Source organism: Plecotus auritus, assembly GCF_963455305.1.
Source record: "Plecotus auritus genome assembly, chromosome: 8".
NCBI classification, from domain to species: Eukaryota; Metazoa; Chordata; class Mammalia; order Chiroptera; family Vespertilionidae; genus Plecotus; species Plecotus auritus.
Window position 1 is genome coordinate 69,701,293 of NC_137782.1, and position 23,945 is coordinate 69,725,237.

The window sequence follows — 23,945 nt, forward strand, 5'->3', positions numbered from 1 at the left end:
CTGGGAGCCGAGGGAAGCGCACGGCGCACGGCGCGCTACCCAAAGGTGCACGAGCTCAGCGGCACGCGCCTCCCGCTGCCACCAGGGGCGCAGGGAAGCTCAGCGGCGACGATGTCGCAAAAGCGTCGCGAAGGCGCCCGTCCGCCCTTGGCGGCAGCAGGCCACCTGTATAAGAGGAGTGTACTGGGGTTTGAAAACAAGTATGGAAGTGTCCGAGGTCTTGGGAGGTTGTGGGCGCTCGATGGGGAAGCGGCTCGTGGGTGCCCCGAGCTGCTAAGCTCCCGTTGCCTGCATTCCCGCAGCACGGCCGCAGGGCCATGCTGGCTTCGCGCGTGGCGCGAGGCTCGTGGGGTGCCCTGCGCGGGGCCACATGGGCGCGACCGGGCAAGGGGCGCGCCCTCGGGGCCCTGCTGCCGCCCGCACCCATCTGCCTGGGCTGCCTGGCGGAGCGCTGGTGGCTGCGCCCGGCCGCGCTCGGCCTGTGGCTGCCTGGAGCAGGCCCGCGGGGCCACTGTTCAGGCGCGGGGAAGGCGACCCCAGGGCCCCCAGCCGGGGAGGGCGCCGCCGCGGAGGCCCCGGGCGGCCCGTGGGGCCCAGAGAGCGCCGCCAACCTGGTACGTACGGAGGAGAAGGGGCCACCCTGGGTCGGGGTCGCTGGCCCTGCGGGGCTCAGACCTGGATGCGAATAACGTGCTTTGACCTGTCCGGTCGGGCGCTTCCGTTTCAGAACTTTTAAGCCGTTTCCTGAGGAGAAGTTACGGGCAGGTTATCCGGGTCGGATGAATTTGAGAGGTACCGACCGTGTCCACCTTCAGTCTTGGTGGTTAAGTTAGAATCCCCCCTCCACCTCTTCTATCCGCATGGGTTGCTGGACCGGCCTCCATATTGCATTGGTAAAAATAGCCTTCGCTTGTCTAATAAAAGTCTATTTTTAATTTAATGAAGGAAGGGAATCCCCAATGCTTAGGGAAAGTCCGTGGGAATCATCAGAAAGATATACAGGCCTTTCTGTCTGCTTGTGCAGGTTTGGCTCACTATTATTTGATCTTTGGCCGTCTTACATATTATAAGATAAATGATAAGTAATTTAAGTTGTCGTTGAAAGATTTTAAAAGTGGTTAAATCACAAAAGATGGTTAAAATTCTCTTGAGGTTACGGAGGGAGATATTTGTCTACTTACCTAATGAAATACTGCCAAGCAGAAGACACCAGAGCATGAATGTAGGGTGAGCTTTTGATGTCATGTTAGCAAGACTCATGCAATTATTACATCTTCAATTGTTAGGTCTTCAGCGGGCCCCTGTACTGCCTTCATAAGTTGTGCAGCATGGGTTGAGGTGGCCACATCCTGGCCGGGGTCTCACCTCCTCATGCTGGATGCTTTGAGGTTGCCATATGCTGGCTGAAGTCCTTCCCAGAACGGCAGTACTTGGTCGAGTATGCCACAGGTTTTTGGTTGGATAATCGAAGATTAGATTGGCTCTCTTAATTTTAATTTAGAAATTTTCAGATTTAATGATTATAAGTTAATGAGGCAATTTTGACAGAAATAGTTTACGTGGAGTTAAAAAGAAACCCTTCCTCTGCATTCAACCTGGTTTATTAATTCACCAAATGAAATGGTCTGGCTGTTTGCAACTTTGTCTTTAATTTTGCCCCACGAATATCTGAGATTAATTTTGGGCCTCTTTATTCTGTTTGCTACTCATTTTTCTCAATCAGGAACTATCTTTTTCTCCCCTCTATGAGTTGTTGTAACATTGAATCAGTATTTGACTTATTTTGTACCACAGTATGGTCAACAGACTTACTTTTTTCTCTGGACTCTGAAACACTCTGACCATTGAACTTGAATTTGGAATATACTCCAAGAATGTTTTCATTTAATTGTATAACGTGATCTGTTTTCAATAAAAGGTCCTCGGGTAGAGGTTTGTATTGGTTCTCTTTTGGTGATTGTTTCCTGGAGAATTTGAAGTTTTTCTGTAGCTTTCAGAGACAGTATTCTGCCACCTGATCCTAATAACTAATAACCATTATCTTGCCTCTCTGAGGTTTTGTTTTAAAACAGAAACTTCGTATCTTTAGGGAACTCTCTTTTCTTACTGGATGGTCCGTGGAATTTTTAAAAGATGTCTTTAGAACTGGAATTGATCACTTAAAAAAAACCCAAGATTAAGGTTCAGGCAAGTTGGTTACTGATTAAGAAAGAGGTTAACTAGGGTTAGTCTTGTGAGATAGTCACATGGGCTAGAATTGGCAGCCTTGACTCAGTAGGGTAAAAATCCAGGCTTTAGGGAGAGACATTTTCTTGGTATTATTTCTGTACCCCATTGTGCAGGGTGTCTTAGCACCACTGGGCTGAAGCTTTTACAATTTGAATATTGTTTGGCAAGTAAGGAGTGTTCTTCAGAGCAGCTGCCAAGAAGCCCTTTTGTTAGTGCCAACTTCAAACAGCTTGGCTTGAAGTGAAATTTCAAGGAATCATAAGGCTCCCACAGGGGAGCTGTGAAAGCTCTTAGTTTCTAGTTGGGGATCTTAACATGTCCGTGGCTGTTTTGAACCGTTTTTCAAATTTCCCTTTATTTCCTAAAAATTTCAATCCCTATTCCTAGTTCCATTTTCTTTTAGCAGTTCTCCAATTTAGTAGTGAAGTTCTGTAATTCAATGTTTTTCCCCCTCTTCATTCCGATTAACCGACACTGTGTATCATTTAGTATTCTTTTAATGGGTATGTGTAGAGGAGTGAGGGAGATTATTTGCAATAAATATTTTTAAGCCAGAATGCCTGGGGTTGATAATTTGTTCTTTTTTCCTAGACTGTCTACTTGAAGTATAAGAGCTTCTTGAAGTTTCACTTTTAAAAGCAGTGTTTAAAGTTTTCCATTCCAATGGTGAGGTCATATATTAAAGGCTTGACATATATGGTAGATAATAATATTGTTCCTTCTCTCTTTAGGAAGAAACCTATGTGTAGTAGACACTTTAATCTACCTTTGGGTACATGGCACATCTTCATCTTCTGTATTCTTGATAGTTTTAGAATGATGTCTATAAAAACAGAAAGGATTTAAAAACTCAATTTAAAATACTAAATTTAAAGTGTATGTAGCTCTAACCCTTAAGCTTATCAAGTGTATTTTGCTAATGTATATATTTATTTAAAATACAAATTTAAATTTTGTTGTCTTTTTGTTTCAGTATGAAAACCCATGGACAATACCAAATATGTTGTCAATGACGAGAATTGGCTTGGCTCCAGTTTTGGGCTATTTGATCATTGAAGAAGATTTTAATTTGGCACTAGGAGTTTTTGCTTTAGCTGGGCTAACTGATTTGGTAAGTTATAAAGTCATTTCCTCTGTTTTGCGCCCCTTCCACATCCCAGGGTCTCTACGGCATGGAAACAGCACAGCCTTAGTCTGCTTTTTCTTGGAAGGAAATCCTTAAGATGAATTTCACCAGGCACTTTATTTAAGGACTTGTCTTTAGCATCTATGTGGAACTCTATTATTCTTTATACTATCTAAGGAATGTAGAGGGGTTGTATGGAGGTATAGGAGAGGGACTTTTTATTTATTTATTTATTTATTTATTTATTTATTAAATATGTTTTTATTGATTTTTAGAGAGAGCGGGAAGGAGAGGGATAGAAAGGTAGAAACATCCATGATTGGAGGCCTCCTGCATGCCTATCTTTGAGGTTCATAGAAACAAAATTTCACTTGCTCACTTGCCCAGTAGCTCTGGTAAGCAATATGGAATTGGCTGAAGATTTTGCAGGATAAACAAAGGAGGGCATTTGCGTTGTTACATGGCATTTCCAAATATGCATCAAATATAGTTGCAAAATGGCTGCCACTTTTGTTTTTCAGAGTTTAGGTCCTGTTTGTCACAACTTCTCCCCATTTTCACAATCTCTCTTTTATTCCTGCTTTTATCTCTGAAGTCTGTGAAGGCATCCACTCATTATTAATATGGTCTCCAAGTCTGTCCAAGGTTATTTATACTGATAATGGAATTTTGTTTTTCATAACAGACAAGATCTTTTTCAGCTACTTGAGTTGATCTTTTTTTGATGGTAGGTTTGTTTTTTTTTAGCTGCCACATGAAATTGTAATATTCATTGAAGAGTAGGGGCCTCATTTACATTTTTCTAAGTATGTAAGACAGTGTATGTGGAAACCTAAGTTAACTGGCACCATATTTCACATTTATTCCATGGAGGTTTTAATGCCTCTAGAATGGCTGCTTGGCAGATAGCTGGACTCATGGAGGGTTTAAGCAGGGGAATGACAAGGCCTGATTTATGTTGTGTATGGGAAATGGATTATAAGAAGGTGACAGTGGAGCAGAGAGGCTAGTTAGGAGGCTTACAATAATCTAGGGGGGTTGGTAGTTTGGACTAGGGTGGGAGTTTGGAATGGGGGAGAAATTAATGGGTTTGAGATATGTTTTGAAGATAGAGTTGATACATTGGATTGAATGTGTGAGGTGAGAAAAAGGAGCTAAATATGACAGCTTTTTAACAAGCAGGTACATTGAGGTTAACATTTTCTGTGATTAACAACACTTAGAGTAGGGTAGGGTTTGTGGAAAAATACCAAGAACTATTATGCCTTTTCACATAGAGTTATCATTTGGGTAGTTGAATGTAGTTAGTGTGGAGATGGAGGAAGTCAGTGGTTAGAGATAGATTTGGGAGTTATCTGCATGTAGATGGTCTGGGAAAGTCATCGAAGCTGTGACGGGATCAGAGAAATGAGCAATTAAGTACAGCAATGGAAAGGGAATGAGTAAATGACACCGAAAAGGAATAGCTGGCAAGAAGGAAAATATTAGACAATAGGGCGAGTCACAGAAGTTAGGTGAGGAAAGTGCTTCAATTTGTGTTGCGGTCAAGGAAGCTAAAAATATAGACTTCATTGGTGACCTTTATGAGTACCGTCTGTAGAGGGTGGAGACAATAAGAGTGGGTTGGTGGTCAAATATAAGGTGGTAATGACAATAGACATCACTTTGAGGAAGTTTTGCTTTATAGGGAAATAAAGAAATAGGGTCAAGGAAGGGCATATACACACACACACACATAGGAGAAATTTTTGTTCTTAATAAACTAATTAGGTAGGAAGGGAGAGATTGAGGATGCAGAGAAGGAGAATGGCAACTCACAGAAGGTGAGAGGGCCTGGGCTCAGGGCTCAGGGAAGGTAAAGAGAATGAATGGATGCCGGTAAGTGGTGGATTTGGAGGTGGCAATATGAAGGAGTGCTGACAGTCTGTTTCTGTTTTTCATGGAAAATGTAGATACGATAATGAGCTAGAGTGAGAGACTTTAGGAAGTATGGAGTTAGTTTGAGGTGAGAGCAGACAGCGTGAAAAGATAAGGTAAGCAGGTATGGGGTTGCCAGGCAGTATCGAGTGCCCACGGGAGCTTTGGGGTCATAAATTTGAAGTGAGACCAATCAGCCCATTTATGTGTTTTTCTTTTTTTTAAATAAGTTTTTTAAAATATATATTTTTATTGATTTCAGAGAAGAAGGGAGAGGGAGAGAGAGGCAGAAACATCAGTGATAAGAGAGAATCATTGATAGGCTGCCTCCTACACCCCCCCTACTGGGGATCAAGCCCACACCCCGGCATGTGCCCTTGACCGGAATTGAACCTGGGACCCTTCAGTCCCCAGGCCAACGCTCTGTCCACTGAGCCAAACTGGCTAGGGCTATGTGTTTTTCTTGATCAGTGTTCAGCTGCTTGGGTGCGGGCCTGGCTGGAGGACATGGGTAATTGTGTTTAAGCAGGATTGAGGGAAAGTGGAGTAGGAGTTATAGGTGTTCGAAGAGCAGTGATGATGTTGATGACCTTGGAACCTAATGTGGGTAGAGTAACAGGATAAGAGGTGATGATGGTGAAAAACTGGGAGGTTAATGTCCCTGAGATCAGAAACTAAACTAAAAGCTGAATCTTCCAAGGCTCTTACTCCCAGTTCTAGGCACTTCCTGATAGCCAGTTTTACACCTAGTCTACCTAAGAAGAAAATAGATTCTTTCAGTTGTGGTAGTAATATCAATAACTACTTTTTGGGGGGATTTACTAAATGTTGATTACTGAAGACAACCAAGCCTTTGAGGTAGGTAATACTGTCTCTGTTTTCCAGATGAGGAAACTGGGGCTTAGAGGGGCCAAATAATTTGCCCAAGGTCACACAGTAAGTGGGAGAGCCAGAACTTGAATCACTTATGTTCTGTTGCAAACAACAAGTTCTTTTTTTTTTTAATATTTTTAAATATATTTCTATTGATTTCAGAGAGGAAGGGAGAGGGAGAGAGAGAGAGAAACATCAGTGATGAGAGAGAATCATTGATCGGCTGCCTCCTGCATGCCCCACACTGGGGATCAAGCCTGTAACCCAGGCATGTGCTCTGACCAAGTATTAAACCATGACCTTCTGGTTCATAGGTTGACGCTCAACCACCAAGCCGTGCTGGCTGGGCCACACAGCAAGTTCTTAACCATTGTCCTGTGCTACTGCTGTCTCCTCTAACTCATTGGAATATTTGAGATATGGAGGACTTATTTATTCTATAAAGATGTACCATGTTAAATTACATCTAAATCAATTTGATTTTTTTCCCTTGGAAATAGAACTAGAAAATTCAAATATTTTTGAGGCTTCAAGTTAAATAAAGTGAGTAAAAGCCAGGTAGGGATTTGGAAAACCAGAAAATATCTGCCTTGCTTAATGAGGATAGGCAATACTTGGTTTCAATCTATTTTGTGACCCCTTAGTGGCCTGGAGATGTGGATTGATTTTTGTGGTAAGACTTTGAATATTTAAGTATTGGCAACTAATTTATATTTTTGAAAGCTCTGGGCAGGTCATATAAAGCCAGCCTGTAGGCCCCATTTGACCCACTGGCAAGCAGGTATGACCTCTGCTTTAAAATATAACTTATTTGCAAGAATATTAAATAAGTAATTTTTGTATAAAAATTTTTAAGTAGGCCAGGCATAGAGGATTGAGTTTTTTATTCAAATATAGGTCATGCAAATGCAGCCAGATGCGGAATTAACACTGGCACTAAATAAAAAAAAATTTTTGGAAATAATAACTTAAAACTGAGGGAGTTGGATGGTAGAAGAGTAGGTAGGAGTGAGTCTCACAGTTAAAGGGAAGTCCTTGCAAGTAAAAGCAGCTTCAGCCCAATGCTCAAGAGAGGGGCCTCCTAGTCCATGCCCAATCACTCATGCTTTCTGTGAGTTTTGGGGAGATTTCTACATCTCTAAATTTATGTCTGGGTTCATCCCACAGAGGGGCAGTGTGGAAACATTGAGAAATACCAAAAGGTCTTGAGAAAGAAAAGTACTGTAGACAAGTGAAATTATTTTCAGACCAGTTTGTAATTTAAAAGCTAAACATACACCAGTGAAAGAATGAGAAAGTTTGGGGATAAGAAACAAGAGATTTTAGTTACATTTTATGAAAGTATAGTTGTTATCCTGGTATCTCTACAAGATAACTACTCTGTGCCTATTATGACATTTATTTAAAAAACAACTTCTATTTTCAGTTGGATGGATTTATTGCTCGAAACTGGGCCAGTCAAAAATCAGCTTTGGGAAGTGCTCTTGATCCACTTGCTGATAAAATACTTATCAGTATCTTATATGTTAGCTTGACCTATGCAGATCTTATTCCAGGTAAGAACACTGTCATGCACACTTTTTATAGTATAGGGAAGAAGGACATTAATCAGCTTAGGATTTCTCTTGATAGATAATTTTTGTCCCCAAAATATATTTTTTAATTTTAAACTGTTTCCTTAATTCTAAACTATTGAACTGTTTGGTTTGTCAAATTATTTGTTTTTATTTTAGAATTTATGTCCTTATTATAGTAGTAGAATTCATTTAGTAAGATTGCTTAAAGTTAAAATTGAGCAAATATTTCATAGTGCCAATTCCTGTTACTCTAGAATGTTTTGAAACCATGTTATATATTCTTAGTGCCTAGCTTTTGGAAAACAATTTAAAGTTTTCCTTAGTACTCTTTAATCATAATAAATGAGAGGTCTGAAACCCTGAAGATGTCTAAAATTGCACATTATTTTTACTTAGATACTATTATGCCATTTCAAATGATGCGTGTTTGTACAATTCATTATCTGAATACTCTTTCTAACAAAATGTTATGATCTTTTGCCTTGTGTTTTGCATGTGCTTTTCTGATTGTTCATTTTTTACTTTACCTGTATTTCTTAGTTTTTCTCCCTTGGTTCAGTTTAAACTATTTCTAAGAGTTCGGAATAGAATCTGAGAACAAAGAAGCTGCACATGGTCCTTCAATAAATAGCATGTATTATTAACATTTGAGAGGAAGAGTTTCAGACTGGTATAGAATCCTCAATCTAGACATTATTTTTCTCCTCTACCATAAGGCTTTTAAATTCCCATACCAAATTAAAAAATGAATTGGACTAATGGTTATATTTATGTGCTTCTTTGAAAGTCAGAATTGTGTTAGTATATGATTGGTGGTGTTGAAGGGGCAGGAGTAGTCTCAAATAAATACAAATACTTTATAGGGAAAAAGAATTAAGGAACATTCTGTTGACATTATTAAAAATTGAAATGATCTTGTGTACTTTTGTGCCTCCCATTTTTAAAAGTTATTTTTTAATTTTTTGCTTTATTTTACAAAAGTTAGCCAGGTATTTCCCTATTAAACATAGCATTGTTCCCAGGTTTTGTTGCTCTGAGCTTTACCTAAATAATTGGTGTAGGTTGTCTCCCAAACTGAGACTTTGCTTCACTATCATTCTGGAAATTTCCATTTTCTCTCTTCTGTGTTGAGTCGGTTTTTCCAGGCTCCTATGGCTTCCTTGTAAAGGTATTTCTGTTGATGGAGGGCCCCATTTCCTGTGTAAAGATGCAGTGTGGCAGCCACATTTTTAGAGCTCTAAAATGTCTTTATTCTAAGACATATAAAATGTCATCTAAAAGACATCTGAAATGTTATTCTACTCTTCCTACTTGATTGAGGTTTGAACTGGGCAAAATTTTCATTTGCAGATTATTTTTGCTCAATTTTCGTTACATAAATTAAGTCATTTATTATAGGCTAGCAAAATTTCAAATTGTGGAGCTCCTACTGGTCTTTAAGTTCCTAAAGTCTTCTGATCGCAGACTTGACTGTGATGGCAGAAGTGGTGTTATAGGTCCAGGCAACATCAGCTACTGTTTTCGTGCAGAAACTGCAGTGCCAGATCCCCAAGCTCATCTCTTCATCTGGGTTTGGCCACCGGAGGATCAAGTGTACTTGGCATGCTGGCTGATCTCAGTTTTCTTCACCACTTTCCTGAGGGAGGCGTCATAACGGGTTCCAAGGATTCCTGCCTTCTTGGTGCATTTAGCCATGTTGTTGCAAACCAAGTCAAAACCCAGAGAGCTGGCTCAGTTTTGAAGACACTGTTCTATAGACTTCTAGATTCCATCTTGCTGTTGACAAGTCTCATGCCATTCTGATACTTTTCCTTTACATGTGATTATGTTTTATATTGAAAAGCTTTTATTTTCCCAGTTGATGTTTTAAAAAAAGATATATTTCTTAAAAATTAATTTTATTTCTATGGATACCCAATTATCCCAGGACCTTTTGTTGACAAGTCTGTACTTTCTCCAGGTTCACTTCTGTGACCATATGTACATGGGTTCGTTTCTGGGTTGCCTAGATTCTTCCCCATTGATTTGTCTGTCTTTGTACCAGTACCATTCTTAATTATTATTACTTTGCTAAATGTCTTGATATCTGGTAGAGCAAGTCCTTCCACTTATGGTATTCTTACCCCTTTCCATTTGTGAATTTTAGAATCAGTTTTTCAAGTTCCCCCAGAAAATCCTGATGGGATTTTAATTGGAGTTGCATTGAATTTATAGATCTATTTGGAAGAATTGTTATCTTTATAACTTGAGTCTTCCAGTCCACAAATATAATATATCTGCTCTATTTGGTGCTTTTGAAAATGTTAGTTTTCTCTAGAACAGTAGTAATTTTTTATTAGATTTATTTCTAGGTACTTGATAGTTCTTGATGCTTTTATAATTGGTAGCTTTTTTATATTTCATTTTGTAATAACTTTGTTAATGGATGAAAGTCAGTTCTGTTTCTAATGTTGATTTTTGTATCTGGTAACACTTGCTAAACTCTTATTCTAATGATAAAAATGTAAATGAAGTCTCGGGTTTTCTGTATCCTCAATTATGTATTGTCTGTAATTAATGACAGTATATTTTTTCTTTTCCAGTTCTTTTGCCTTTTCTTTTACTTGCCTTACTCCACTGCTCAGTACAGTGTTGAATAGGAGTGGTATCTGTGTCTTATTCCCAATCTCAAAGGAAGCTTTCAACATTTCACTATTAAATACGACATTTCCCGTAGGGTTTTGCAGATACCCTTTTTAAGGTTAAGGAGTTTGCTCAGAGTTTCTGTTACAATCGAATGTTGAATTTTATCATGTTTTTCTTGTGTATTATAGCAGTCATATTTTTTCCCTTTAAGCTGTTTATGTGTGGTGGAATTGCATTCTTGATTTTCTGATGTTAGACCATTTTGAAATTTCTGACATAAATCTAACTTTGTTGTTATATATTACGAAGATATTGCTGGATTTGGTTTGCTGATATTTTGTTGGTGATTTCATATAGATCCATGAGACTGGCTTAGAATTCCTTTCTCCAGATAGCCTTGTTAGGTATTAGCATCAAGTTTATACCAATCTCATAAAACGAGTTGGGGAATCTATTTTTCCCCCTATTCTTGGGAGATGTTTGTGTAAGGTCGCAATAATTCTTTATTTTATTTTATTTTTTTATATATTTTTTTAAATATATTTTATTGATTTTTTATAGAGAGGAAGGGAGAGGGATAGAGAGTTAGAAACATCGATGAGAGAGAAACATCGATCAGCTGCCTCCTGCACACTCCCCACTGGGGATGTGCCCGCAACCAAGGTACATGCCCTTGACTGGAATCGAACCCGGGACCCTTCAGTCCGCAGGCTGACGCTCTATCCACTGAGCCAAACAGGTCAGGGCTAATTCTTTATTTTTTTTTTAATATATTTTATTAATATTTTACAGAGAGGAAGGGAGAGGGATAGAGAGTTAGAAACATCGATGAGAGAGAAACATCGATCAGCTGCCTCCTACACACCTCCTACTGGGGATGTGCCCGCAACCAAGGTACGTGCCCTTGACCGGAATCGAACCTGGAACCTTTCAGTCCGCAGGCTGACGCTCCATCCACTGAGCCAAACCGGTTTTGGCACAATTATTCTTTAAATGTTTGGTAGAACTTGTTGAAGATATTTAGGCCTGGAGTTTTCTTTGAAAGAGTTTTAAAATAAGTGATTGTAGATTTTTTCCTTAAATCATTTTAAGATGATTCAGGTTTTTTGGTTCATCTTGTATCTTGTAAGTTGTGATGTTTTCCTAGGAACTCTTGTCTGTTTCAGTTGCATTTTAGAAATTTACCGTAAATCTTCAAAGAACCAACTTTGGCCTTTGCCGAGCTTATCTGATATGTTTAGGACTTGATTAAATCTTGTGGGTTTTTTTTTATGTTTTCCTCCTCTTTCCTTGAGTTTTCATTTTCTAAATTATTTAGACTGGTTCAGTCCCAGTATGCAAATGAGGGAGGCAAAAATTATAAGAAAGGAGTAAAGGCCGAGGGCGTCCATTTGGCAGTTGTTATTCCAGGATGTTTATTGTTTGGCCTTGAGCTGAAGTTTAGCAACAGGTTTAGCAATTTACTAGCAGCTCTGAGAACTGAAAGATATGTGTAGTCCTCACTTCCTTACTAGCCTCCTAACTCTGTTTTAAGTGAATCTCTTAGCAGTGTTTATTCTATTTTACTTATTTTTCATTATAATCACCATGTTGTATATTATTGTATCTTAGTCATCTTAAAACTGAAAGTTTGTCCCATTGCCACCCTCTTCCTATTTCTCCCATCCTCCAGTCTCTGGAAACTACTTTATTACTGTTTCTGAATTCAGTATTTTTTAAGATTCCACGTATAGCCCTAACCAGTTTGGCTCAGTGGATAGAGAGTCGGCCTGCGGACTGGGGGGTCCCGGGTTTGATTCCGGTCAAGGGCATATTAACCTTGGTTGTGGGAACATCCCCAGTGGGGGTTGTGCAGGAGGCAGCTGATCCGGTGTTTCTCTCTCATTGATGTTTCTAACTCTCTTTCCCTCTCCCTTCCTCTCTGTAAAAAATCAATAAAATATATATTTTTTAAAAAGATTCCACATATAAGTGGCGCCATGTAGTATTTGGCTTTTTCTGTCTGATTAACTTTTTTCTTGAAAGATATTTTTGCTGAATATACAGTTCTGGGTTGGTAGTTACTTTCTTTGAGCACTTTTAATGTATTCAGTTGCTTTCTCGTTGGTAATAAGAACACAGTTAATCCATGCCTTTTTTTTTTTTTTTTTTATTGATTTCAGAGAGGAAGGGTAAGGAAGAGAGAGATAGGAACATCAATGATGAGAGAGAATCATTGATGGGCTGCTTCCTGCATGCCTTTCCCCTCCCCCAGCCCCCCATTGGAGATTGAGCCGGCAACCTGGGTACATGCCCTGACCAGGAATCGAACCATGACCTCCTGGTTCATAGGTTGATGCTCATGCTCAACCACTGAGCCACACCAGCCGGGCAATCCATGTCTTTTTTTAAGGAAATCTTTTTACATTGAATGCTTTTAAGATTTCTTTTTTGTCTTTGGTTTTCCACAATTTCACAATGATATTTGTGAATATGAGTTTCTTTTTTATTTATCTTGTTTGAGACTTGTTGGGCTTTATAATCTGTGGATTGACATTGTTAATCAGTTCTGGAAAATTCTTAGCCTTAATCTTCAGATATTGCTATGGCCTATTTTTCTCTTCTCCTGGGAACGTAGTGTACCTATGTAGACCTTTTCACAGAATCTTTTAGTTGTCTTAGCCTCTTTTCTGTATGTTACCTTATTTTATTTTTCTGGGCTTCATTTTGGGTGCTTACTAATGTACTTGCTCATTCAGTTCCCCACTTCTCTTCTTCAGCTGTGCCAAGTTTATTTTTTTATTGTGTTTTCCAGTTATAGAATTTCTATTTTATTCTTCGAGCTTACTAAATTGTCTTTCATAGTTTTCAGTTCTCAGCTGAAATCTTTGTTTTTATATCCCTTTGAAAACAATAAATTCAGTTATTTAATGGACTCTTATAATTCTAAAATTTTGCCCGGCCGATGTGGCTCAAGGATTGAGTGTTGACCAATGCACCAAGAGGTTGCCAGTTTGATTGCTGGTCAGGGCACATGCCGGGGTTGTGGTTTCGATCCCTAGTAGGGGGCCTGCAGGAGGCAACCAATCAATGTTGATGTTTCTCTCTCATCAATATTTTTTTCTCTCTCTCCCTCTCCCTTCCTTTCTCTCTAAAATCAATAAAAACATATTTAAATAAAATTTCATATCTTTTGAGGGAGGGTTTCTTTCATTTGTTGTTTCTGTTGATTCTTACTCATGATATCTTGTGAGTTTGGTTATTTTTGACTGTTTAGTCATTATATTAATGTTTGAAAAATAATTTGGAGGAATATTTTTATGTTTAGGATGATGGCATCATTCTCCAAGGAAGATTTTTTGTTCACTCCTCCTAGGTGCTTAGGAATGCTAAGAGGCTAGGACTCCCTAGATCAGGGGTGGGGAACATCCAGTCTGCAGGCTGTATAAGGCCCGTGAAATCATTTGTTCTGGCCCTGCAAAGGCACTAGGGATAAATTAATTAAATGTTTGAGCAAATATAGCAGGCTAATTTTTAAGTTGATAATTTTGTATGGCCCGAGAATGTTGTTATAAATATCCAAATGGCCCTTGACAGAAAAAAGGTTCCCCACCCCTGTCCTATATTGTCAGATGGTGAGTCATTCTCGTAAGGCTTTAGTACCATCTCCTCTCCCAATCTTGGGTGATAGTCCTTCACACCCCAGCTCAAAGCTATGAGGTGGTTTATCAGACCCCAACCTCAAGGGTTTGACTGCTGTCCCCCAGACCATCTGAGACTACCAAAATTTCTATTCAACTTTGTGTCTTGTGTCCTAGGAGTAGGGACAGTGGCTTTGAGTATCTTTATTTATTTATTTATTTTTTTGAGTTCTCACTCTAACAGGCATTAGCCTGACACATATATAATACCTTAATCAGTAAGCATCTTGTAAGCATCTTTTGGGATTTTATTTTTATTGTTCTTCTTTAGTTATATTAGCAGAAGGATTGTTCTGAATGATTTAGTCAGATATTAATGGGAGCTGAGTCCCAGGATCTTTTCATTGTCCTTGTAGTTCTGAAATTTTATAGTGGTATATGCTCTAGATCCTACTCAAATTTGGTGTGAGTCTTTCATTGTGCTGGGTATTAATTAAGAAGTCCCCTTCAGTCTGAAAACTCCAAATCTGAAAATTGTTTATATCTTTGATAATTTTCTACCCTATGTTTTTTTGGTTCTCTTCTTTCTGGTATTCTTAATAATATGTAAGAAATATTTTTAAAAAATGCTTAATAAATTATAATTTTGGTAGTTAATAGAACTTGGACCCGAGTCTTTGCAGTGTATCTCCTCTTCTGCTGAAATCTCTTATTTAGGATTAAGGCATATTTCTTTTTCTCCCATGGTGATGAAATACATTACCAGGTGCTTATTTTTGTTTGAAGTTATGTTTGGGAGATTTATTATATGTAATTTGCGTGAGTTTGCTGCATTTTAAAATCTGGTTGCTGTTAGGTGGTGCTAGCTAATTATTGCTATGAAAAATTTGTTGTACAGTCACAAAAATGTCCCTAAAAATCATGGCAGGTTGGCTTTTGTTACTTGGTTCATATAACTGTATCATCTGTGTGTTCCAAATGCCATGAATTGCGTGGAGAACCACTTTCTCTTTGGAGAAATCTTGCCATCCAGTTCTAGGCCAAGGATCAACACTTACATCATAGCTGTGACCAGCAGAGATTTAAAATTTAAATCTGTAATTCATTAGTCAGATTTTTCTCAAGTTGCAAAGTCAACAGAATGTCAAAGCTAGAAAGGACCATAAGTATAGCCTCAAAAGTAATTCACAAAAGAGCTGTTTGAAAGTATGGAAATGGGGATATACAGAGATTCTTTATTGTAGTAATTGAAACATTTTGAACTGTGTTTTAGCCTCAGGATTTTTTCTCCTTTAAAAAAAATAATTTTTCCCTTATGAAATTGATACAGGTTCATGGTTAAGACTTCTTGAAGCACTGAAGGATATAAAGTGAAACAAGTCCTCTGCCCTCCCATTCTCATTCCACAAGGGAGTAGTAAGGGCTCCTTGGCATTCATCTAAAATATCCATCTGCTGGCTCTGCCTCTGGGGTCATGCTGTAGAATCTTAGGAATAATGAGAAAGTATTGACAAGTTGAATTGATGTTTAGTTAGAATTCACTGAATGAATGGGGCAGGAGAAAAAAATAGCAATTTTTGGGGTAGGAACTGGCCCAGATAAGAATGAGAACATTTTGTTTCTTCACAGGTGGTACATATAGCAAATTTCATTGTTTATTATAAAGTTGCCTAGAATGCAGAAGCAAGCAGTCAAAGGTCCTGAGACGCCAGTATGGTTTGAGCCCTGACATCCCTTCCAACCTCTTTACTATTTTAATCCCATGTACTTATAGTGAGCATGGTGATCTTTTCCCCCAAACTTACAAAGCTAAATAACAGAAGTGGTTAGAGCTAAAGCTGACACTGATAACTAACTGCAGCTTAAAACATGTGCAAGAAAAACAAAACAAAAGGAGGCCTAGAGGGTCAACATTCTGAAAGGCAAACTTAGACTTTGAAAGCCATAGTTTCTTTTCACTTTGTTTTGAGTTCATGTAAAAAAAGATAAAAATCAGTGGTTCACTTTAAGGATCCTAAACTTTCAATAGATGTTTATAAAAAAAATGAAAATTTTTACTTATGAAAAACACCCATTTATGGTAAGGCTTATCAGAAACACCAGTTTATGGTAAGGCTTCACTGTATGTGTAATATCTTAGTAATTTTAAAAATCCCAACCAAAATTATTTTATTTTTGATTTTCAGTTCCACTTACTTATATGATAATTTCAAGAGATATAATGTTGATTGTTGCTGTTTTTTATGTCAGATATCGAACTCTTCCAGAACCGGTGAGTTTGTTTCAAAGAAAATGTTCTTTTATTATTACTTAGCACCTAAGGGAAAAAATAATCACTCTGTTGTATACTGAGTTTCACTTTATGGGAATAATTTATGGCAGTTGTTTTTTAGAAATCTATTTGCCAAGAAATTTTTTTAAAACACACATAACTGTCATCTTGCTTTAGTAGTTTTCAGTGAACACAGAATAATCAATTTAAAACAGACATGCCTTGCCCTAACTGGTTTGGCTCAGTGGATAGAGCGTCAGCCTGAGGACTGAAGGGTCCCAGGTTCGATTCCAGTCAAGGGCATGTACCTTGGTTATGGGCACATACCCAGTAGGGGGTGTGCAGGAAGCAGCTGATCAATGTTTCTCTCTCATCGATGTTTCTAACTCTATCCCTCTCCCTTCCTCTCTGTAAAAAATCAATAAAATATATTTAAAAATAAAAAAATAAAACAGACATGCCTTATAAGCCTAATTAATGGACACAGAAAACAGGGGTGTGGGGGCATGAGTGGGGGGGTGGGGGTAATGGGGGAATAAGGACACATATATAATACCTTAATCAATAAAGAAATTTTAAAAATGAAACAAAAACAAAAAAAATAAAACAGACATGCTTTCGTTTTAAGTCCAAATCCTTTCAGTTGATAGCACAGAACTAACTCCAGCTCCCCATCCAAGCTCTATTAGGAGTGTTTGCACAACGAAGCCTTTTTTGCTATCTAATTGAGCCACTACTATGGCTTGTCTAGAACTGATTTTTAAAATCACAGCTGTATGAGCATGGGATGGTTAATTTGTATATTTGTTTATTGGTTTTACAAATATTTGAGCACATAAGCATAGCATAATGACCTCATCTGTTGGCTCCCAACTCAGTGAACATAGTAGTATTTTATTTATTTTGTGTTTTTAGTCTATAAAAGAAAATAGTAATATGGGAAATTTATTGGATTTTTTAGTAGAAAGAGATAGACAGAGTTTATGATAGTTATCTGTTAGTTTTTTAGGAATTGACAAATCTATGGGTTTTTAAAATCTCTTTTCAGTAACCCATGTATAATTTATAAAGAATGTAATAATGCTCATTTAGGAAAATAGAAAGTGCAGATAAAGGGCTTATTGTAGCATAGAGCCAGGCCTGTGGTAAGCATTCAGTAACTGTTACCTATATATAATAACAAAATGTTTATTTGAAATTGAATGCTAAATTGAGTAAACTTTTATCTTTTTTTCTCCTCTGCCAGCGAACACTTTCTAAGTATTTCAATCCTTGCTATGCTACTGCTAGGTTAAAACCAACCTTCATCAGCAAGGTAAGAGACACACAGCGTCCTTTTAAGCTTATTACAATGAATATAAACCTCAGTCTGGAGCAGTTGAAAATGAGACAAACTTAAATGCATTGACTGTAGTGGATAGAGAGTGGGGACATTAACCCAATATTTTTGTTCTCAAAGCTTTTGTAATTTTTAGTATATGTGTTGTGTTTTGTATTGGTGGTCTGAGAATTTAAGATGAGGGAATAGGGCCATCATTTAGGGAAAGTAAACACAAAGAGGTTATGAAGGTTCCTTTCTGGTTTCACTACCCTCCTCCCTTTGGTGAAAACAACTTGTAATAAGGTTGTTTCCTTTTCAAGTTTGAGTGTTACATGCAAAGCGATAGGAGAAAGTTTATTCACAATTTCATAAACAACTGCTATTTAAGTCTCCATCCTGTTTTTCTGAGTGAGCCACTTCAGGATTATAGCTGTGTGCCAAGTGCCAATCTTTGCACACAGAGAGGACACTGTTAATGGCTCTCAAGGCACATTTATTTTTCTATTGGCCTTGATAAGTTTGCTCTACTCATTCTTGTGTCCCATCTTTGTAGTGGCAGTTTATCAGGCTGGGGGTGCCTGTCATCTTTGGGACAGAGGGGTGATGACTTTTACATATTTATTATTTTTTAAATTTATTTAATAAATATTTTTATTGAATTTTAGAGTGAGAGGAAGGGAGAGGGAGAGAGAGAAAGAGAGAGAAACATTGATGTTAGAGCAAAACATCTATTGGCTGCCTCCCACATGCCCCCTACCGGGGATCAATCCTGAAACCAGGGCATGTGCCCTGAGAATCAAACCAGCAATCTTTCCTTGCACAAGACAACCCCTAGTCAACTGAGCCACACCAGCCAGGGGGTGATTACTTTCAAACCAGAAATTCCCTGGGTGGAACTTTACCTATATATGTGGGGTTTTATTTTATTTTTTATTTTTTAAGTTTAGGTGACTTATATTTGTATCACAATAATTTGATACAGATAGGATGTGGCTTAAAGAAATGGAGGGACAAATACCTCAAATCCTTGATCTTGAAAGAAGTTCTCCAGGCAGTTTTTATTATTTATTTTTAAAACAAAGTAGAATTCTTGTAATTTGGCTGCAGAATGGATGATAGAACATAGGTGCTTCTCGAGGCACATCACCCGCTGATTCCCTGTCACCCACTCTCCGCCAGACACTTTTCACCATGAGTAGAGTAGGAGTCTTAAGTGTCTTTCTGGTTCTGTTTCTTCCTTTGTCCTCCATGCTGTCTTTTAGGGTAGGGAATCCTCATTTCCTCCAGAGAGCCTCTCATGGAGACGAGTGCATTTCAGGGTTCTAACCTCATGAGTTTGACAGGCAGGCAAGCGATAGCATTGAATGAAGTGCTGGGAAATCTGGGTTCTAGGTTCAGATATGTAACCTGCTATGATTATAGGCAAGTCACTTTACTAATTGCATTACCTTTTCATCTGTGAAATTATTTCCATATTCACAGGGCTGTTTTAATGGCTGAAATAAAAGGCAGAGAGCTTTGAATCATATTGAATTGCTATGGAAATTCAAGAGAGTGGTATTTTCTGACAGTTGCCCTTCTCTTTGCTGTGAAGAGCAGCTGTGCAGACAAATGGGCCAGTTGGTGAAGTTCACTCCTTTGTGTAAATGCCAGCTTCTTTGGCAGGAATATTAGAACATTAAACATGTTGAGGGTATGTTGTGTTACTCTGTCTTGTGAGCTTGAAACAGGATCTAGTTGGCACTGTTCATGGATGGATTTTTTTTTTTTTTTTTTTTTTTTTAGGTAAACACAGCAGTCCAGTTAATCTTGGTAGCAGCTTCTTTGGCAGCTCCGGTTTTCAATTATGCTCACGGCTTTTATCTTCCAATACTGTGGTAAGCTAAATTTAGTATTACCCTGTGAGAATGTTAACAAAATGGCTTATTGTGGTAGTCCTAGAATTACTTTGTTCTTACAGTGTTGATTGAGCACCAACCAGGTAAAGCTATGGGCTGTATTCTATGGTTGATATTATTCTTAAGAAGCTTACTATAGAATATGGGGTGTAGAAGTTATATTTGAGGAGTTTTCATGCAAGTTAAAGGGGATGAGAGGTACAGATGATACGTTGGGATTTCAGAGGAAGGAAGCCATTTCCAGGTGAAAGAAGAGGGACAGCTTAAGGGTTGAAGTGGCATTTGAACCATGAGGTCTGGGTGGATTTTATACAGGGAGAGACTGAGGGGAGGCCATTTTGGTGAAGGGCAGACCCTGTGCAAAGTCAGGTGTAGGAGAGTGGACAGGGAAGTGTGTCCAGCCTAGTGAAAGGGCCATTGTGGGAGGGAAACTTGGAGAAAGGGTTTTGAATTTTATTTTATTGTGCTTATTGTAGCCTTTAAAGGTGTCAAATTCAAACTCTCAGAGTTTGGATGTGTCACACTGATATTGAAGCAGTGCATCTTAGTATACCTTTAACTTTATAATTAAAACCTTCTTGCTTGATGCAGTCTGAGCCAGAAAATGGTTGGTTAACCAGTCAGTTAAGCTAAAGAAGCTTTAGAAATTATGCACACACTAAACCTTTTCTAAAATACTAGAGGCCTGGTGCACGAAATTCGTGCACTGGGGGCGGGTGGGGGGTGAGGGTGTCCCTCAGCCCAGCCTGTGCCCTTTCCAACCTGGGACCACTCAGGGGATGTCGGACATCCCTCTCACAATCCGGGACTGCTGGCTCCTAACCACTCGCCTGCCTGATTGCCCCTAACCACTTTTGCCTGCTGGCCTGATTGCCCCCAACTGCTCTCCCCTGCCAGCCTGGTCGCCCCCAACTGCCCTCCCCTGCAGGCCTGGTCTCCCCCAACTGCCTTCCCCTGCTGGCCTGATTGCCCCCAACTGCTCTCCCCTACCAGCCTGGTCTGCCCCCAACTGCCCTCCCCTGCCGGCCTGATTGCCCCCAACTGCCCTCCGCTGATGGCCTGTTTGCCCTCAACTGCCCTCCCCTGCCGGCCATCTTGTGGCGGCTATCTTGTAATGACATTGCACAAGGGCGTGATACCACCTAGGCTTTTATTATATAGGATATGTAAGTGTACATTGATTCTGATTCATTCTACATCTTCTGAATAGGACCAACACCTTTTCTTTGAATACATCTCTGATTTTCATGTTCTGCTTATTTTAAAGTGATGTAAGACTTTAAGACATGTACAAAGCAATCTGTATATAAACTTTCTAGATTTTGTAACATTTTCTCTAGTATTTTGACAGCCATATTACCTGCTTACCTTATAGTAGTTTTTAGCAAGTTGGCTGGTTATCAAGTCTTTACAGAGCATCCACTTAGTTCTCAAAAACAGCAGCTTTTCCTACATGTATTTTTCGTTGGCTAATGTGTGAATTTAGAATATTTAACTGGCATGAACAGCTTTGGGATCAAATAAAAATAGTCTGTATGGTCCTACACCTCACCTGGTGGAGCAGAAGTGCACAACACACTAAGAGGTACCCTGTTGGCTGCGAACATTCAGCAAGCCATGAGCACTCCTGATCTAACTTCCAGGAGAAAGTCGAGTCAGTCTGCCAGTTCGCTTAAGGAAGAATCAAAAAAGAAAACAAATTTATTTTAAATGACTCAGATTTCAAGAAATAGAGTCTAACACTCTCAGCAGCATGGAGTAGTAGAAAGCGTACACGGCTCCAGAGTTGAAGCCAGGCCAGACTCTAGTGTGGTTCCGTGGCCCTGACCAACTTCTCTGTTGCAAAAATAATATCTATATGTATAAAAGCCCAATATGCAAAGTGTCCCCTCAGGAGTTCGACCGACCGGGAGTTCAATCACTTGCTATGACATGTGCTGACCACCAGGGGCAGAATGAAGGGAGGCCCCAGCCAGCAGCTGGGGAAGGGAAACCCCGGCTGGCAGCCAGCAGCCACTAGGGACCCTACCCGTGCACAAATTTCGTGCACTGGGCCTCTAGTGAGAATATAGGACACCTAGAGTAATGTCTGGGAAAAAATGACAGTTGCTAGGATTATCATTATGTTCTTGGACTCATGAACTAGATTTGTTTGACGATACTAATTCTAATGAGGTCTTAAGGAAAAGCAGTGCATTTAAATTTTTGTAGTTAAAAATAATTTTATACCACACAGCCTTTATTACTTTTTAAATAATTTTCAATGTATTTTTTATCACTCTCACAGTTACTGATCTTTACTTGACAACTAAATTTTCTTTTTTTCCATTAAAGGTGTTTTACAGCTTTCACCACGGTTGCATCAGCTTACAGTTATTATCATTATGGTCGGAAAACTGTTCAGGTGATAAATGGCAGATGAATCTGTCATCGTTAGCACGGAAGCAATATACATCATTGGCAGCAGGGCCAGTGGAAATGTACAGGAGTCTCCCTACTTTGAAAAAGGACTTGTCAGATCAAACCATGTCATCAATATTTAATGTGCATTGAAAATAAGCTTGATCATGGGCATATGCAGAATTTCCAATGTATTTTTAAATACAAATAAAACTATCATTTAGAATTTTTTACCATAGGTTTCTTGATTAACTTAAAAGGAATCAGTTCCAATTATTGTCAGTCATTTTTTAATATTTTTTTAGAAAGTAGTGTCCAGGGCATGGAAACTAGAGAATTGCTACTTCTCTTTAATAGAATTTAGATCGCTCACAATGCATTAGGAAATTTCCTAGGTTTAAATATATGTAGCCTACACAAGTTGGCTATACAACTTTAAGTTTAATTTGATCAGTATGTATATTAACAGTTAATGTGGTTAATATTCGATCATTTAGGCTAATGACAATAAAGGTAGCTTAGTTGTAGATGAAGTAAACTTGTAAAGAGATTATAAAGATCAAAATAGAGGGTATTGAAGTTCATGTTCAGTAGTCTTCCAACCTTTCAGGTGCCTAATAGTTTATCAGGATAACAAGTAACAGAAATAGTTGGAGTAATAAAACATATCCATGAGCCTACACCCTCCAAGAGGCAGTGAATTATATCATGCCTTCCCACTGTATTTCTAACATAGCAGTGTTTGTATGATATTGGAATCTGTACTCATAATGTTATGTATATAATATAAAACTGTATTTTTTAAACTTTGGGGAATATTCTTTTGTTAAGATGTTAAAAAAATAAAAAAGCTGGAAAACAGTGTACCTTCATCTTGTGTTGTTTGTATAGATATTATAGTTCTTGGTTGTGTAAGTTTTCTGATTCATAACCTTCATTCAGATACATCACTTGCACTTGCATTGTAAAAATAATTGGTTTGGGACCATCTGACTTAAAAGCCCTTATTCTCACTGCACTGGCATGTTTAGGAGAATGGAAGACTAGGTCAGTCTGTGCTTCCTCTTGTCACTGGAGGCCTGTTGCTGCATGTTGTTCCAGGTTCTAATTTCAAGTGTAATGTGGAATTACTTAGATAATGTGATTATCTAAACAGCCTGTTGAGCTGTGTTAAAATGGGAAGCTACAAGCAAAATTCATGCCTCTTACTGGTATCCTTGTATCAGCGTGCCCCTCTGTTGCCTGCTGGCCCTGGCTTCCTTGTTCCCAAACTAGCTGTTCAGCCACCGTTGGCTTGGAGCACATTGAAGCCTGCAGGCAGGGACACTGCCACTGAATTGAATGGAGGGCCTTGAGGGAAGAGAAGGGTGGTGTGTGGCTCGTTCTTTCCTTCTGGAACCTCCTATATAGTCTTAGCCTGGGAGGTGGTGAGGCTGAAGGCAGAAGTCTGGACCACCCAAGAGGCACACTGAGCATGTCTCAGCACTAGCAAAATGTGAGCACACTAAAAAGGTGTTCCAGAAAGAGAACTTGAAATAAAGTAGTTATGGAAAAACTAGGATTTGCACTTCACTATGCTTATTTACAGTTTAGTGCTGATGCTATTTGGAGTGACTTACGGGTTGCCCTCTCCGTCTCTTTAGAATTAAGGTCTTATTGAGTCTGGTTAACACATTGTGGACAGATCACGAGAATTCTTGTTTTCTGTTCTAAAGCTTGTGGCCAATCACGCAAATTCTCAGCTTTTTATTGTCATTTAGAGAGAAACAGAGTAACGGAAAACACATTCGATGAAGTTAAAAATTACGAAAGGAATTAAAAGTGATTAGTCTCTTGTCGTTAGCAATAAAAATAACTTTTATATCAATTTGATATTTTTTAAGTTTTCAGTACCATGGATAGTGACAACATGATAAAATTCTGTATATATTTGCTGACAATTTATCATATTTGAAGTGAAAGTGATGAAAGCTTTGACAGTGGCAGTGATATAGTTATTCCTTCAAAAAGGTGAAAAAATAGTAATTTCAAGTGATTCCGAACCTGAAAATTTGAACAATTCCACATGATTTTGAGTGTAATTTGCA

General features: G+C 38.8%; 1 protein-coding gene and 1 pseudogene across 2 annotated transcripts; one reads left to right on the forward strand and one right to left on the reverse strand.

The window, feature by feature from the left end:
• The first annotated feature begins 158 nt into the window (after positions 1-158).
• On the forward strand, positions 159-22,729 carry CRLS1 (cardiolipin synthase 1). The gene is made up of 7 exons (XM_080684844.1): positions 159-614; positions 3,203-3,340; positions 7,572-7,701; positions 16,154-16,239; positions 17,486-17,554; positions 19,346-19,437; positions 21,793-22,729. The coding sequence occupies exons 1-7, from the start codon at positions 318-320 to the stop codon at positions 21,878-21,880; spliced, it is 900 nt and encodes a 299-aa protein (XP_080540970.1). The 5' UTR covers positions 159-317; the 3' UTR covers positions 21,881-22,729.
• On the reverse strand, positions 9,149-9,417 carry LOC308256348 (large ribosomal subunit protein eL43-like; annotated as a pseudogene). The gene has a single exon. The product of its transcript is annotated as a large ribosomal subunit protein eL43-like (transcript).
• Positions 22,730-23,945: the final 1,216 nt, after the last annotated feature.

Bases quoted from the DNA above. Each gene is read 5' to 3' on its own strand.
- CRLS1 (XM_080684844.1), top strand. From the start codon at position 318: ATGCTGGCTTCGCGCGTGGCGCGAGGCTCGTGGGGTGCCCTGCGCGGG. The intron at 615-3,202 runs GTACGTACGGAG...TTTTTGTTTCAG, and splicing joins CAGAGAGCGCCGCCAACCTG to TATGAAAACCCATGGACAAT. The intron at 19,438-21,792 runs GTAAGCTAAATT...TTTCCATTAAAG, and splicing joins TTTTATCTTCCAATACTGTG to GTGTTTTACAGCTTTCACCA.